The sequence below is a fragment of the Sprattus sprattus genome (assembly GCF_963457725.1).
Source record: "Sprattus sprattus genome assembly, chromosome: 1".
Taxonomy (NCBI): Eukaryota; Metazoa; Chordata; class Actinopteri; order Clupeiformes; family Clupeidae; genus Sprattus; species Sprattus sprattus.
The window spans coordinates 68,160,537-68,175,629 of NC_137920.1; the positions used below are offsets into that span (position 1 = coordinate 68,160,537).

General features: G+C 40.1%; 2 protein-coding genes across 2 annotated transcripts; both read right to left on the bottom strand.

Moving 5' to 3' along the window:
- Window positions 1-680: 680 nt before the first annotated feature.
- Window positions 681-6,466, bottom strand: hepacamb (hepatic and glial cell adhesion molecule b). The gene is made up of 7 exons (XM_080835087.1): window positions 6,364-6,466; window positions 3,374-3,715; window positions 2,787-3,071; window positions 2,489-2,582; window positions 2,289-2,374; window positions 2,110-2,180; window positions 681-1,384 (listed from the first exon to the last, which is right to left on the bottom strand). The coding sequence occupies exons 1-7, from the start codon at window positions 6,449-6,451 to the stop codon at window positions 1,049-1,051; spliced, it is 1,302 nt and encodes a 433-aa protein (XP_080691213.1). The 5' UTR covers window positions 6,452-6,466; the 3' UTR covers window positions 681-1,048.
- Window positions 6,467-9,981: 3,515 nt separating this feature from the next.
- Window positions 9,982-14,854, bottom strand: nrgna (neurogranin (protein kinase C substrate, RC3) a; the record flags this gene model as incomplete). Its single annotated transcript, XM_080846101.1, has 3 exons — window positions 9,982-10,002; window positions 11,458-11,604; window positions 14,840-14,854. 3 exons carry the CDS (start codon window positions 14,852-14,854, stop codon window positions 9,982-9,984), a joined length of 183 nt encoding a protein of 60 aa, XP_080702227.1.
- Between the last annotated feature and the right edge of the window lie 239 nt (window positions 14,855-15,093).

The window sequence follows — 15,093 nt, forward strand, 5'->3', positions numbered from 1 at the left end:
GTGTCTCTGTCCTGTACATGAATGTATATGCATGAATTGAGAGAAGAATTGCAGGCTTTCTTGACAATGCCTGCTCTCAAAATCTGTGTCCACCCAGAACAAAGAGCCTACTTACTCTTTTGTGTGAATCAGCAAACACATTCTCTCTGTGTGAGAACAGTATGCACTGTAATGAATAGAAAGAGACACAATTATGTAATTGTAAGAGTTATGTCAGAAGATTGTGTGTGGTACAAAACCACATCATATGTTGTGAGAATAACATCAATATCCTTTCTGTGTTTATCTAGTAGGAGTTATGTAGGAAAATTGTGTGGTACAAAACCACATCATATGTGGTGAGAATAACATCAATATCCATTCTGTGCAGCTAGTCTATAGGCAGCAAACAATCAAAGCAGCAGACATGTGCATAAGATGCATAATATGCATAAGAAGAATTCTATTCATTTTATAAAATAACATAACAAAACAGTATTAATGAAGAAAAAAACACAAGGAAATCAAATAAGCCTATATGAGTTTTATGACGGTATAATAATATTTCACATATGGTTCAACAATACGTGCTTACAGAAAATGAAAATATAATACTGTCTTCTGTGTATTTTCACTCTGTATATTCACTGTTGAAAATGACATTTTTACCCACATGTGGACAACATAAGCTGATTCTGGATTGGACCTGAAGAGCGATTCTGCTTTCTTCTATGTTTTCATGTTTTCCTACTCTGTCATATGCCGTTTAATAGAAAATGCAAAAAATTAGACCACCTTCAGTTCTTATGATTACCTCCTTAGTCATAATCACTTCAGATTGATTAATAATTTGCCAATGAACCTTTTTATTATGCAAATAACAGCCACAAAGATTTTGACAGTAGCCTAAACCTTTGTATGTCTGATTAGGCCCAGAACCTAAATCAAACCACTTTCACAACAAAACACCTATACATACAGTATATACATAGATAAAACATTTTGTACAGCTTCCTGTTGAGATATGTTGAAGTTCCTCAGCAGTGTGATGTGGAAAGACTCCGGACATTCAGGTTGTTGTGGAGGTGTTGGACTCTGATGCAGGCTCAGCTTTGTCCTTGGGCTGGTGAGAGGCGAGAGGTGATCCCCTCGGCGTCCTCTGGGAGCGGCTGGAGCTGCGGCTCCGTGCAGGGGAGGGCACGGCTGGGGGGCTCTGTCCCTGCCTCTTGCGGTGTTGTGCAGGGGGCGAGTTGGTCGGGGTGCGGGGGTACCTGCGAGAGGAGCGAGCCGGTGGTTCCGGAGAATGTGAGGTCGGGGGAACAGAGCCGTTATAGCTGGAGGTGTTGCTGCCATTGGAGGTGATGCAAACTGTGCATGTAGATCCTGGATCACTGGTAACAGATTCCTAGAGAGACGTATCAGCCTTTTTAGGTGCATGTACACTTTGTTGTGGAAATATTCATATATTCATATTCGTATAATTTCATATTGATGTGGAAAACATATAACTCTAAATCAATATTTCTGATAGAACCCTCTATATACCAAGCCTAGGGTGTGCAAGTCTGACTTGACCCAGTCAGGCCAGAAATGTAGATACAGGCTAACACCATTCCTCCTCACCCTCGTTCACTCTTTTCACATGGTAACACACAAACCCATGTGCTGTAGAAAGAACACACTCTCCAACGGTGGCACATGACTGAACATGCCGGTTTGGGTGCTGGTAATTGCTCTATTATATGAATGTATTCCTTAGCGTCGCATATGTGAAGGTGTGAAGAGTAGAGGTGGGAAAACAATTGATGCAGTGTAGGATCACGATCAACTATCGCAATATGTTTTTATTTAATGTTATGATTTTATTTTATATATTTTGGTACATTTCTCTACTATGATAACATTGCTTCTGAAGTCCACAAGATGGCACAAGACCTTGTTCTTCTGTTGTGTCACAACAGAAATTGGAAACAAATGTACCACGCAAAGATGGCTGCTGAGGCTTCAGAGGCTCCCAGGATATGCATATGCAGTTTATGTCTCAGTAATCATGTTATCACTGTATTTTTTTTCTGAAGCCCTCCGATAATAACTGCCATTCCATATGCGCTGTAAAAGTCTAAGAGTTACCTTCTCTTTCAGGATGTAGAGTGAGACTTGATTCCTGCGCTCATGGTCAGTCATTTTAGGAATGACCTCATCTGCAGGAAAGAGATACAAAGGTCAGACAGGTATTATTTCTAATTAAACAGTGCAGGCTTCAGTTGAGGAGTATTGAACACATTGGTTTTGAAGGGACAATCAATTACTTTCAATCTTGTCTTCATCATGATCAATGAGATGTTTCTGAAGATGCTGTGTTCTTTTCTTCAATTGTTTTCTTTGTCGTTCAGATCTGAAATGATTGAGAGAGAAAAATGAAAATTTTAACGTAGGCATGAATAGCCTAAACCTTTAAAAAAGTACATTAGATGTATGATAACTGAAATGACACTGAAATCAAACCTACTTTTTGGTGGGTTTCCAGCAGGCACACACAGTCACAAGGGTTATGAGGAGAAAAATGCCCCCTGTGGACAGAATTATGTAGAGAGAACTCCTTTCTGTAACAAAGAGAATGATTAGTTTGCCACTCATTTCATTTCATGCCCATAATGTGTTAAGTTATATGATATTGAACTACCTCAGACTATTTAACCAAATACCAAACTAATGTATCCATTTTTCAAAAGTAAGGACACCATTCATATCATGTAATGTATAGTAATGTGTGGCATCAGTTCTTGTGTTGTGCTTCCTGCCCCTACTGTAGACTGTGAGTTTGATTGGCATGCTCTTCATGCTGCCAATGGGGTTCTCGACATGGCAGCTGTAGATGTCATCGTCCACCATCAAAACCCGGACGATGGTCAGAACCTTCTGGTCAGGTGACAATACCATTCGTGACTCATTGGAAAAAAGTGGTTTATCCCCCTTGAACCAGCTGTAAACAGTTTTGGTCCCTGTATCATGGCTGCAGTTGAGGGTGAAGTGTTCTGTCAACTCAAGAACCGTGGAGGATTCCACCTGTACATAGGGCCTGGAGATAGGCTCTGCCATAGAACAAACACAGGAAGTGCAGAGTAAGTTACAGTTAATTTCCATAACCAAAAGTCATATCCTGAAATAGCCTGACTGATATCAAACTCCTCTGAAGATCTATGTGTAAATGTACGCATTTCATTTAAAATAAAATCCAGAGACTGAAGGATCATGTCCAAGTTCCATTAATTGTTTTCCAACGTGCCTATTTTATGCTTATTCCTTGTTTATTTTATGCTTATTCCTTGTTTGTTTTGTTGTGGTCTTCAATTTTTTTGTTACAGTAACCATATGACCACATCTCCCAGCTCACCGTCCACCGTGAGGTCGATGCTTCCCTCCCCAGTGAAAGTGTCGTCTGTGATGGAGATCTCCACCTCATAGGTGCCCTCGTCTGACAGCCTCAGGTTGTGAAGGAGGAGGGTGCCGTTCTCAAACACCAGGATGCGGTCCCGGTACTCGGGCCGCAGGTTGCCAATGATCTCCGTGCCGATGGACTGCACCACTGTGATGGGCTTGTCCTTCTTCAGTTGCCACTTGATGACAGGAGGGTCTAGGCTGACGCTGGCATAGCGGACAGACAGCAGGGCCTCTCCCCCCGTTATGCCCCGGATGAGAGAGCCCAGAGTGGTGATGTTCACTGCCTGAACTTCCCCTGTGCAGACAGCATAAGATAAACTGTGGTGAAGGCTGTTCTACATGAAATATATGTCAAGTCAGTTTAAGCACTCCTTGTCTTACTTTGCAGCAGCCTTTGCCAACGGCATGTTTAGATTTTCACATTTTATCACTAGGCAAAAGAGTACCCCCTGCAAACCCTATAGATTGATGCTATCTGAAGAGTGAAAACAGCAATTGTAAATAGCTGATTGATGATTGACAGCAATTTCAAAACAGCAATGGCAGACATCTGATTGATGGCATTTTTACCTGAGCTGCTTAAGTGTTGTAGGCCATACATAAACTACTATATTTATGTTCAGTAGAACATTTTAAGTAATTAAAAGTGAGTAGTTGTGGTCTCTTAATATGGGAGAATTTCAATCCATAGCTGCAATGTTTGTGTCCATCAAAAATGATGCATTATCATACCATGCAAAATATTTTGGTGGCAAATGTCTTCCAGTAAATACTTTATTAAAAAAAAAAAAACAGAAATGCATATGTATGCTATATATCCCCCTCTTGAAGCTAAGAGAAGGTCTGTACAGAGCATATCACAAATGTACCACTCTAAGGCTTGCTCATTCTCCAGTGGTTTGCCTCCCACACTGTACCTAGGGACTCAGTCATTTTATCTCCTCTGAAATAATGAGCATCAGGCTGGCTTTCACTCAATATGTCTGTTTCTTCTGATGCTCCTAGATTATAACATGTGTTATGTTAGCTGTAGCTTTCAGTTGATGTGAAGAGTTTGGGGTAGTTAAGAAAAACTAAACTGAAATGAGCTCTTGAAAATGAACACCGAACCTGTTTTTTTTTATCATGTTGTTTTTATTTTATTCTCACCTTGTCTTTCTGGCCACTTATGTGGACTTCCCACTATATTTTATTTTATATGTATGCTTTTAGTTTGTTCTGTTTTGTTTTTTTACTCTCCCTGTATAAACTCATTGTTATAAAAAAAATTGATCATAAAAAGAAAAGAAAATGAACACTGAATGCTATTGAGGTAACTTGGAGGTCCCTTGGCCTGGAACAATTATGACTTGGTGTCAGACAGCGTAAATATTGACTGCATTTGCATTGTAAAGTTAGGTTTTAAATGGATAGTCTTACTATGTTCTGTGGAAATATTTTAAATACGTTTTATTAACATGCCATTGTTTGAAGGGTTAGTGTTTTTTCAGTCTACATATGTCAAAATCTGATCTTTACATTGTTTATGCAATGCAATTAACCATTTGATCAAAAACAAATAGCCAGTATGCCAGTTTGTAAATTATGCAAACTAATGTCATCATTCCCTCTGTGTATTTGTGTAGGAGACCTGCTAAAGGCAGCTCTTCCATTCTCAAAAGACTGAATTGACAGCCATAACACATTTTCAGAGGAATGGGGCCAATGCCCACTCTGTCAAATGTGCCCCCTCCCTTGGCTATCAAGGCTATGGGCAGCCAGGCCAGTCTGCATGGTAGCTCTTCATCGCCCTAGCAACCATTCTCAGTCCCATGGGATGGTCAGGATGAGAAGACAAAGGCTGCGATTGTTCGGGCCAATTTCCTCCCTGGCAGCCCATGAAAAGTACCCTCAGTGGCACACAGTCGATGTGATTGGAAAGACAGGGACGCACAGAGGCCCAAGTGATTCCACTGATGACAGCACAGACCAGCAATACAACACAACACACGCAGGATCTGTCACGGCACATAATCTAACACAAGACCCTCAAAATCTGCCATGGTGCAGTGGCACACACTGCTCAGATAACCACAGCCCTTTTCTTCTGCCTCCGACATACAGACGGACAATGACAGTTGCTTGGGCTTTCCTCTTTTAACGACTCTGTTCCTCATCATCTCATAGCTCCATCCTTTGTATCAATCCCTGCCTACCCCCCCCCCCCCCCCCCCCCATCCCACAAATAACTGTTGTGCTCTGCTGAACTTCTCAGTTAACACTATAAGTCCCTTCATTTTTTGAACTTCATTATCATACACATTACCGAAAATTAGAACTGTGACATAGTCATAACCATGACCATCTGTCAACATTAAATGATACATTAATGTTAAAACTGAGCACTTCCGGTGCTTTCAAATTTCATATTTGAATCTCTGTTACAATATATAATTCATGAAATCCTTATTTGTCCCTGTGTGTGTGTACTATATAGAACCATAAAACTAGTTCTTAAAGTGAATGACAGTAGGAGACAGTGTGTTTTCACACACTGATTTACCAGAAAGGCATTTACAGGAATGGATTATAAACAGTCACGCATACTTGTATAATTGGTTGGAATATTAATTCTGTTCCCCAAACCCATCATGGATTTTGAATATAAAGTAATGGTTCAGACGGTATTTGGTCAAAAGAGTATATGGACAAATGGAATAAAAATCCCCTCCAAAAAAAAAACTTTAAATAAAATGTTAAGTCATGGAAAACCTCTTCAAAAGCAACAAAAACACACAAAAGCAAGTAAACAAACATGTAATCAAACATGACACTTTAAAAAACAAACCCACAAACATCTAAATAAATTCCCTGCCACTCCCACTAGACTGTCTCTAGGAATTCCTACCGTGCAGCAATGCACTGATGTCTTCAACTGCAAAAAGCTGGCCAGGTTTCTCTTACCTGATTGAAAAGTGACAACCAGACACCAGATGAGCAGAAGCGAAGGAACAGCTAATGCTCTGGAGAACGCCTCTCTCTCCGTCTTCATCTTGGGTGTAAGACTCGGTTTCTCTCCAAAACAATTAGCATGATTTGACCACTCTGAGCACGTCCCCTGAATGAGCGCACTGCCATTCCTTTAAGGCAGGGCTGTGTCCAGGCTGGCCACAAACAAATCAATGCACGAGACAGAGGGGTGTGTGTGTGTGTGTGCGTGTGAATGTACACGCATTTGTGTGGGGGTTGGTTGATGGTGGGACAGACAGATCAACACAAAGAAAACTTCACGAGACCATGAAGCATGAAGACATGATTTATTTTTAGCCGATAATAAAACAAAAGTAAGCCATTGTTCAGTGCATTGAATTGCACTGAACAAGAAAAAATATCCTTTCATAGAAGAGGGAACAATAGGACCACTGCGTATGTGAAACACACCTGCCATGATAAACACATGGACCAAGGACCTGCTCTATTCCCACACCTCAACTGAAGCATTATGAATGTCAAGAACATTACAACAATAGATGAGTGTCTCTCTGCACTGTGATTGGAGCTCAGTCAGATATACTTTTATGGTAATGGTCTGAATTAGCAGATGATGCTAAGTGAAGTCTTAGAACAGTGAAGTAGCACTCAGCCTATGTGCTAATCAGTGTCTGCTTCATGATGACCTCATCTACAAGTCTAGGGAACAGGCAGTTTTGGACATATTGGTGGGTGTTCCTCAGTAACTGTGGGTAGCGACTAAACTGATGGAATTTAGTAAGTGTTTGATGGACGTATAAACACATCATGATAACTGCAGCCTATATATTTCAGAGCTCAAAAGTGCGCAATGAATGTTTTGTCAGTTTTACAGAAAACACTCAACACTTGACACATAAATGTTAAGGTTTGTTTTTGAGATACTTATACCATAGCGTAGCCTATGATATCCCATCTTTCTGTAGAATTTGTAGTTATTGCCAAGTGCCTTTTATTCTTTTTGAATCTGAGTTAGTTTGAAGGGAAGACACACAAAGTCGTGAGAAATTATTTTCTCATATGCCATGTCTGAAAAAAAATCTTTTTTGAATTCTTGTCAAACTCTTGGCAAACATGGAGGCCTTTGATTTTGTGATGACATGTCGCCCTCTTCTGGTAATTATGGAACGTGTTTGCATGGCAATTACGCACACCCTCAACAGCAGTTAGGCACAAACTGAATATAGGCCTATGTGTGTGAGGCTGTTATCTATTTGAAATAGGCCTTCTTCTCCAGAAGCCTAACTGGGAAAAAGCAAAGTTAATAATAGTTACAGCTACAGAAGGCATGTTCGACATTTTGACTTAACAAACCTTGCTGCGAACTCAAACGTCTATCTAAATGTTGAGGTGAGTAAATCGCCGTTAATCCACTCCCTTGTTCTTTTTTAAAAGTTGTGTGGGTGTAATAGCGTTTGCATCTCTGAACCTCAGTGCTACCATGTAGTCCCAGTGTTTGCAGTACACATGAGCCGTATTTATTTGTGATATGACAGATGAAAGCTGAGCGCTAAAACGTCGAGAAGAGGGAGTTAGCCATGTTTTGTTGCCATTGGAAACCTCGGAGAAATTCATATTTCATAACTTCCACCCCCGGCTGATTCCCTGGACGTGTCAGAGTGAGTGGGTGTGGGCGTAGGTGGCAAGTAGGCTCAGATGCTCCAACTTGAGGCCCCGTTTCTACTGCAAGGGTAAGCACAACTTGAGGGTGAAAAACAGACGCGGTTCTTAGCCACCTCACGTGGAATTGAAGGCTATTTTCAGGCATTGTTAAAGCTTTCTGTAAATAACGTTTACCTTGGAGCTGCAGTAATTTGCTCATTTTGATTTTCATATCCAATGGAAAGCATGTAGGCCTATTCTCGGTTTATTTAGCATTATGACTTTGTTTTGAGAATAAATTCATTCTTTTGACATCCTGAATTAATGTGAAAGTAAAATTCACCATTGGTTTTCTATGTTTAAGGGGTAATATATTTTAAAACAGTCGAATCACTCCACCTTAATTGCATCCATCACAAATTCCACTTTGCCTGTCTCACGCATTTCCTGTTTTGCCCTGCTCACTGCATCCTGGTTAAGTATGCATGTCTCCCCCATAGCGTGCTCCAGCCTCTAACCTTTCCAAATGAAGTAAAATATATCTGAGGGGGAATCAAGTGGATGTGATAAGTTACCACCAAGGGACGGGCAGAACGAGATAATTACCACATGCTCTACTTTCTCCTGCCCATTGTGATTTTAACATTGTAATTAATACATGAGCTTAAGGGTAGAGAAAAGTTCCTCTGGTGCTCCCTGTAAACAGCGTCTAAACAGAGCCTGTTAGATGGAGGGATGCAACTTTAAGTGTTCCTTGTGAAGATGAATCTGAAGACAATTCCACACTAAGGGACTAATTATTGTTGACTCTTCCCAGAACCTATGGACAGAACTGCAAACTTTACCCCAAGAACAGAAAGCTCCCTTCTCGTTCTGAATGGTGTGGGTGCATGTGGGTATTTCATATACCCCTAAGTGACTTGCCATGTTGCACCACAATCAGACATGATCTGAGGTGATGGATAGTGACACGCACATGCAGCAGAACAACATTTGAGCTTGCTCCACTGCACGCAGCAACTACATTTTACTAAATCCATTTTTAATGACCATCTATGCTATTCGGGAATGTGAGTCTCACAGTTTGAAAGATTAATTATCTATGTCCCAGTAAAGAAAAAATACACAAAGCCAATGTGAATATCTTCCATATTATTAACAGTATTCTGTAATGATGGTGGCATGATTGTAACAGAAACAACTCCTAATTTAGTGTTGTCAATACCCAGTCAACCCTGTTGGTCTCCTTACAGTAAAGCAACAGAAGGTAAAACAGTTTTACGGACCTTGTGGCTGCTTTGACACGTGATTCACTGAACAATAAAAGATAAAATGGCAAACAAATAGCTTGGAAGTGTTATGATTACAACATATAAGCAAACAACACAGGCCAGGGTAATAGCATATATAATACAAGCACTTGACTGGAGACTTATTTAAAAGGCAAAAGAAAATCCCTTTAGAAAAAGAACTGTTGTGTAATAAAAATGCCTTTTGTGTTTTGTCTATTTAGACTTGACTAGCCAAGAAGTGAAGAGCTAGAATATAAACAACCTCACAATCTTCACAGAATGTAATCCATTTATCCTACGTGAAGCATATAATGTAGTAGCCTATATGTTGCAAACCTGCAACCAGAAAGACAAATTCCACTTACAAACAGTACATTTCCAAACTGAATGGAGCTTTCACTGTTATGATAAATATTCATGCTGTGTGTGAGGCTCATATGTGTCATAGAACATCCATCCTGACTCTATGTGAAGCAAAGGAGCAAGAGAGTTCACGGGTCTGTGGACAAACTCCAAATGTAGAGCTATGGTAACTTTTACATGGGGGGGAGGGGGGTCCCTTTGAGAGAAGAGCTCTGATTATTGCAGTGATGTGTGTGTGTTCCCCCAGTCTCAGGATCACTACGTAGTCCTTGCGGGGCCGGCTTGTCTTTTGCTTTTACTTGCGTTCCCGTTGTTTCTGAAACAGAGGAAGTATATTTAGAGGTCAACACAACAGAATCACTACTATGTCAAGGATACGCAACAGAAAGCGAAACCACATCATCACATATCACAAAGTGTGGATATTTATGTCGTCCTAGGAAATCACATGCTATGAATGCCACGTCAGACATGTTTCTGAAATCACATCCCACCAAGTTTCAATGTAGAAAGATTTCATGTACACATATATTAGATTTACAGATTTACAGTAATTTCAGTGTTTCTACGTATATGATTTGACCAATTACAAATCTATTCACTGCAATCTCCTTTGTTAACACAAACTTAAACAGACCAGTCAGTCACTATGGAATTTATGTGCTCCAACATATCAGTTACAATTCCATCATAATTGTACTGTAGTTGAATATATAAACATGTTATGGATCATTTGGTTATGTGCAAGCAAAGGTCTGATTCATACTGAGAATCACTTCTGGGGGCCCCCACCCCAAAGTTGAAATGAAACCCACGCAGTTGCTACAGCCATTTGGATATGACTCATAGCTACTGCTTTCTGATGTTATGATGGTTTATTTTGTAAACTGAGAGATGTCTGATTACAACCTGAACGGTTCACTTCAGGCAGCATGATGTTGAGGCAGTCTACTAAGATCCCATTAATTACCATTTCTGACAAGACCAACTGTGATAAAAGCACTCAAAGCCAGTCTAAAGGAAATGGACTTGCAGGAAGACACCCCCTTACATGGATAGCATGAATGCTGCCCTCTCTCACATCCAGTAGTGCAGACTTGGTTACCACAAGGAACCAGATTCATGTACTGTAAATCTGATCATAATCTGCTGTATAAGGCAGGAAAAAACATCAAAGTCTCTTTCAGACTTAAGTGGCTTGAATAAAACGAACACCTCTATTTACTGCGCCATGCATAACCAATGCAGTTGAGAGGGTGCTCCCATGACATTCACTGGGCACCATCTGTATTATTGCCTAGCAACCAGTAATTAAGGCTTCATTGCTAGGATACCATTTTAACCATTCTGAAGTTGGTGGAGACAACACTGATTCCTAAAGGAGAGGGTAACATTTCTTTTTTTATTTCTTTGGCCCAAAGAGATTTGATGGTTTTCAAATGTAGTTGCAATTCTATGTTCTATGTTCTATTTGGAATATTTGCTGTCTTTTTTTCCCCTTCCCATAATGCAAAATTCTATGTCATGCTGAATGGAATATAATCTGTAGGCTCCTATGTATTTCTTCTATGTATTTCTGTACTTTGTAAGAAAACATTTCGATGCATGTTATACAAAATGCATGCAATACAACATGCAATATTATTTTTTGTTTGTTTTTCAGGAGGTAAGCGTGTTTATTCCAACAATTCCCTCTACCAGTCTTGTTCACCACTGTTCTACAGTGTTTCATTTTGAAAGATGCTCTACTTGTGCCATCACTCCGGCTCACCTCTTCCCTGGGCTTTTCATCCTTCATTTTCTTTCTGGTCATATGACCACGAAAGCCTGCTTGGATCTTGGCAGCTGCTTTATTTGCAGCTGGGTCATCCAGTGGGATGTCCATGATGTCCTCATCTGGCGGCTGGGTGCACCCTTGCTAATAGGAAAAAAGACCAGCTATGTGAAAGGAAGAACCTCTGAACGATGCAAATATCAACCTGGTCTGATAATGAACAATGTAGAGGAAAAACGCTCACTCTAGCCATATGAGTAATTTATACTAAGTGTTCGATTTTATCACTTGAAAGGTGACTCACAGCCATTTGCAGTTGCCATGGAAATATAGTTGCAAAACACCTCCCCTGGCCATCACCCGGAGATCAGTGGTAATGTTGCAATTGGATCGTTTGATGTGGTGGGAACAATGCTGTTTTATCAGCAGAGTGATCAAAAATCTTTTCTGCTTGGTTTCCGAGCTCGGAACTCTCTCTCTCTCTACCTCTGCCTTTGGGTAGAAGGTGGCAACTGTTCCTCCTGAGGCCCGAGTTTCCGATAGCTCATCTAATTTGCCTTGCCCGCTGGGCGAGTGACGTTAACAGGGGATTGAGGCACAGGGAGGACTGAGCATCTCTGGCTGCCAGAGAGAGGCACCAGCTGAGTGAAAAGGAAACATGTTCCTAAGGGGTTTCCATTGCCTAACGCAGGGATAAACAATGGTCTATTATACAACAAACATGCCATCTAGAGTGCATTTCAACTCTTCATTGTAGGTTGTTGGTTAAGCACAGTTATCTCATCTTAGTTATTTACTTTACATTCGTATTCTGCATTTCCCTTTTAGGTCTAAGATTCTATTGCTTTTATTGCAATGAAAACCCCAAAGGATATTGCCATTGCCTTTCACTCCTCAAAGTGGATTTAACTGTGGTTTTTGGCTGTCAGTAACATGCAAATGATCATCTGTTGAACGAGTCACAAGTCATGTCCTCAAATTATACAGAGATAATTGCTCTCTCCTGTCCCTAACAAGTTTGGAGCCTTCTGACAGAAAGTCCATATGTTTGAAGCCGTGAAGCACCAGCATTTATGCCAGTGATTCATGTAAGAAAAATGCTCAAGAGTTCTTAAACCTAGTTCTTGAAGTCGTACTGTAGGACAGAGATTCCGAACTATGCTAGCACTTATAAAGGTGACTTATGCATGGAAATATGCAACACGTCTTTAACCTTGTAGATTTCACATCAAAGTTGCGGTTTAGATTTTTCAGGTGGTGAGTTAATTATTTATTTACTGGCTCCTTGGGCTTCTTGTATTGTTCTGTGCCAGAGCTGCTCCATCATGGCTATAGAGAGCCATTAGACACCATTTTCATGTATTTACATATCTGAAACTTACATCCGAAGTGACTTACAGCATCATACAGCTCCACATTGTAATCAGTACACTGGTTCCTTGTTCTACCAGTTGAACAAAAAAAAAAGTTAATTTCAGTGATTTGGACTAAATTCATAATTTTAAATAGGCCCTTATACCCTGCCATTTGCAGAGAATAGGGCACTTGTCATGAAAGGTCAGACATTTTGAGAATATAATTAATGCTAGTTCAATTAGCTTTACAAGCTTTGCTGTCCTGACTGTTAGAATCTGACTCTCATGCTGATGTAACAATGCTTTCGCTGTTTTGCATGTGTTCCCTGTCACTCTTGGTCATTGGAATCAGGATCAGATTCATTTTGAATGGCCACACAACCAATGTTGGTGCAATTTGCTTTCGGTACTGCATGGTAAGCTCAGTTCAGCGTCAGTGAAAACAGACCTATGCAACACATAAGGCATTAGACATTCAACATCTCATTAGACGTGATGATTACCACATCAGACAATACATACACACTGGGGTCACAAGACAAAATTCCCAGACAGTATTGTATTTACAATACAAGAGATTGACACAGGACATGTAAGTGTAGGTTCCTTTGTCGGGGTTGATGTGAAATGTTCATAGTCCTTGTAGTGGGGAAAACTGGTTTTGAAATTGGATATTTTGGTGGGCATGGACCTATAGCTATGTAGCGCCTCCTAGAGGCAGCAGATGGAATGGGTGGTAAGCAGGGTGAGAGTGGTTGGAGATTTATTTTTTTCCTCTTTTGATTGTGCCTTTGTGATAAGGTGAATCAACTGTTGGAAGGGGGGAGTCAATAATCTTACAGAATGTATTGACTATGCGCTGTTCAAAATACCCTAAATGTTCTAGTCAGTAGCAAAAAAAAAAATCTTTTCACGACATAAGCATCAAAATAGTTATAGTTATGTATGCTTTTCTAACATGTACACAAAGGCAACATCAGCCATTGGAAAAAGTTGCAAGTGCACAAGTATTATGAACATTTACCAGCGATAACAACAAAGGCAACCAGTTGGAGACCACTCGGTGGTTGTGGTTACATAACATATTACCAGCTGCATTGATCCCAATAACATTCCATAGTAATCAGTGTCCAGCAATGGGAACAATATAAGCAAAAATATATATTCTGTAACTTCAGTGTATTAGTCTCCAGTTTAAATTTTTAATTTTGATCTGTACAAAACGTCATTAGTTTCTGGATATGTGTTTTGCTTATCATTATCACCAAGATCCCTTTTGATGCACCTTATCAGTGGTCCTCTGATCGATACGAAACCTTTTGGATTATATTGTTTTCAAGGGAAGTGTCATAGCTTAACTGCACAATGTTATGAAAACAATGGACAAATGTCGACAAATACCCACAATTTTCATCCACTCTATTCTGGCAGTAATAAAAACATGCCATCAAGTGCCACTCTTTTCTCAGATAGAAGGTTTCTTTTTCTTATTCATGGACCCTCAGTGGGAACTTAAAAACAGTACATTTTCCAGATGAACCTGAACCAAGATTTATATTCACACATCACAAACTAGTTTCTCAAAAATTAAAACTTGTAAATTAATGAACATGTGCATTAATTTGAATGTGGATTTAAAAATGTATCAGTGGTAGAATGCATGCAACCTCAAGTGGCACATCCAAATAAATTCATTTGCAGTCTAGACCCTTTTTGTTTTGACGTAGTCAACAGGCTATAGCCGGGTTTCAATCACACGGATTCAAAACCGTTAAGGGTATTTAGTTATAATAGTTTTGCAATTAAGTTCAGTTGCACAAGTTAACGATATGATAGCTGAGCCCTAAATAAATGTAAGATCACTATTTAATTCGACTGCCCTGCACTGTTGTATTGATATTGCGATGTGACAGTCGCTCACATAAAAGTTAAACTAGCCACAAACTTCAATCAATTTCCCATACTGATTTGAACAAATCAATGGAAAAAATATTATCTAAATAGATGTCCAAAGCTCTACTCACGTTCCGACAATCCATTGCAATGGGATGATACTAACAGCTGCGATCCGAATGTAAGCCTGTCTGTTTTGACAACGTTACTCTACAATTCTCTCTCTCTCTCTCTCTCTCTCTCTCTCTCTCTCTCTCTCTTTCTCTCTCTCTCTTTTTCCTCTAAAGCGCTTTCTCTATCTCTCCCTTCCTCTCTTTCGCTCTTTCCCCTCATCCGTGAGGACAACCCGACGCACCAATCACAACGACAGGCAGTCGTTTCATCA

Excerpts from the sequence above, each read along its gene's own strand:
- hepacamb (XM_080835087.1), bottom strand. The coding sequence starts at position 6,451 with ATGAAGACGGAGAGAGAGGCGTTCTCCAGAGCATTAGCTGTTCCTTCG. Across the intron at positions 3,072-3,373 it reads CATCGACCTCACGGTGGACG|AGCCTATCTCCAGGCCCTAT; the intron begins GTGAGCTGGGAG and ends GTTCTATGGCAG. Across the intron at positions 2,181-2,288 it reads TGATGAAGACAAGATTGAAA|ATGAGGTCATTCCTAAAATG; the intron begins GTAATTGATTGT and ends TCTTTCCTGCAG.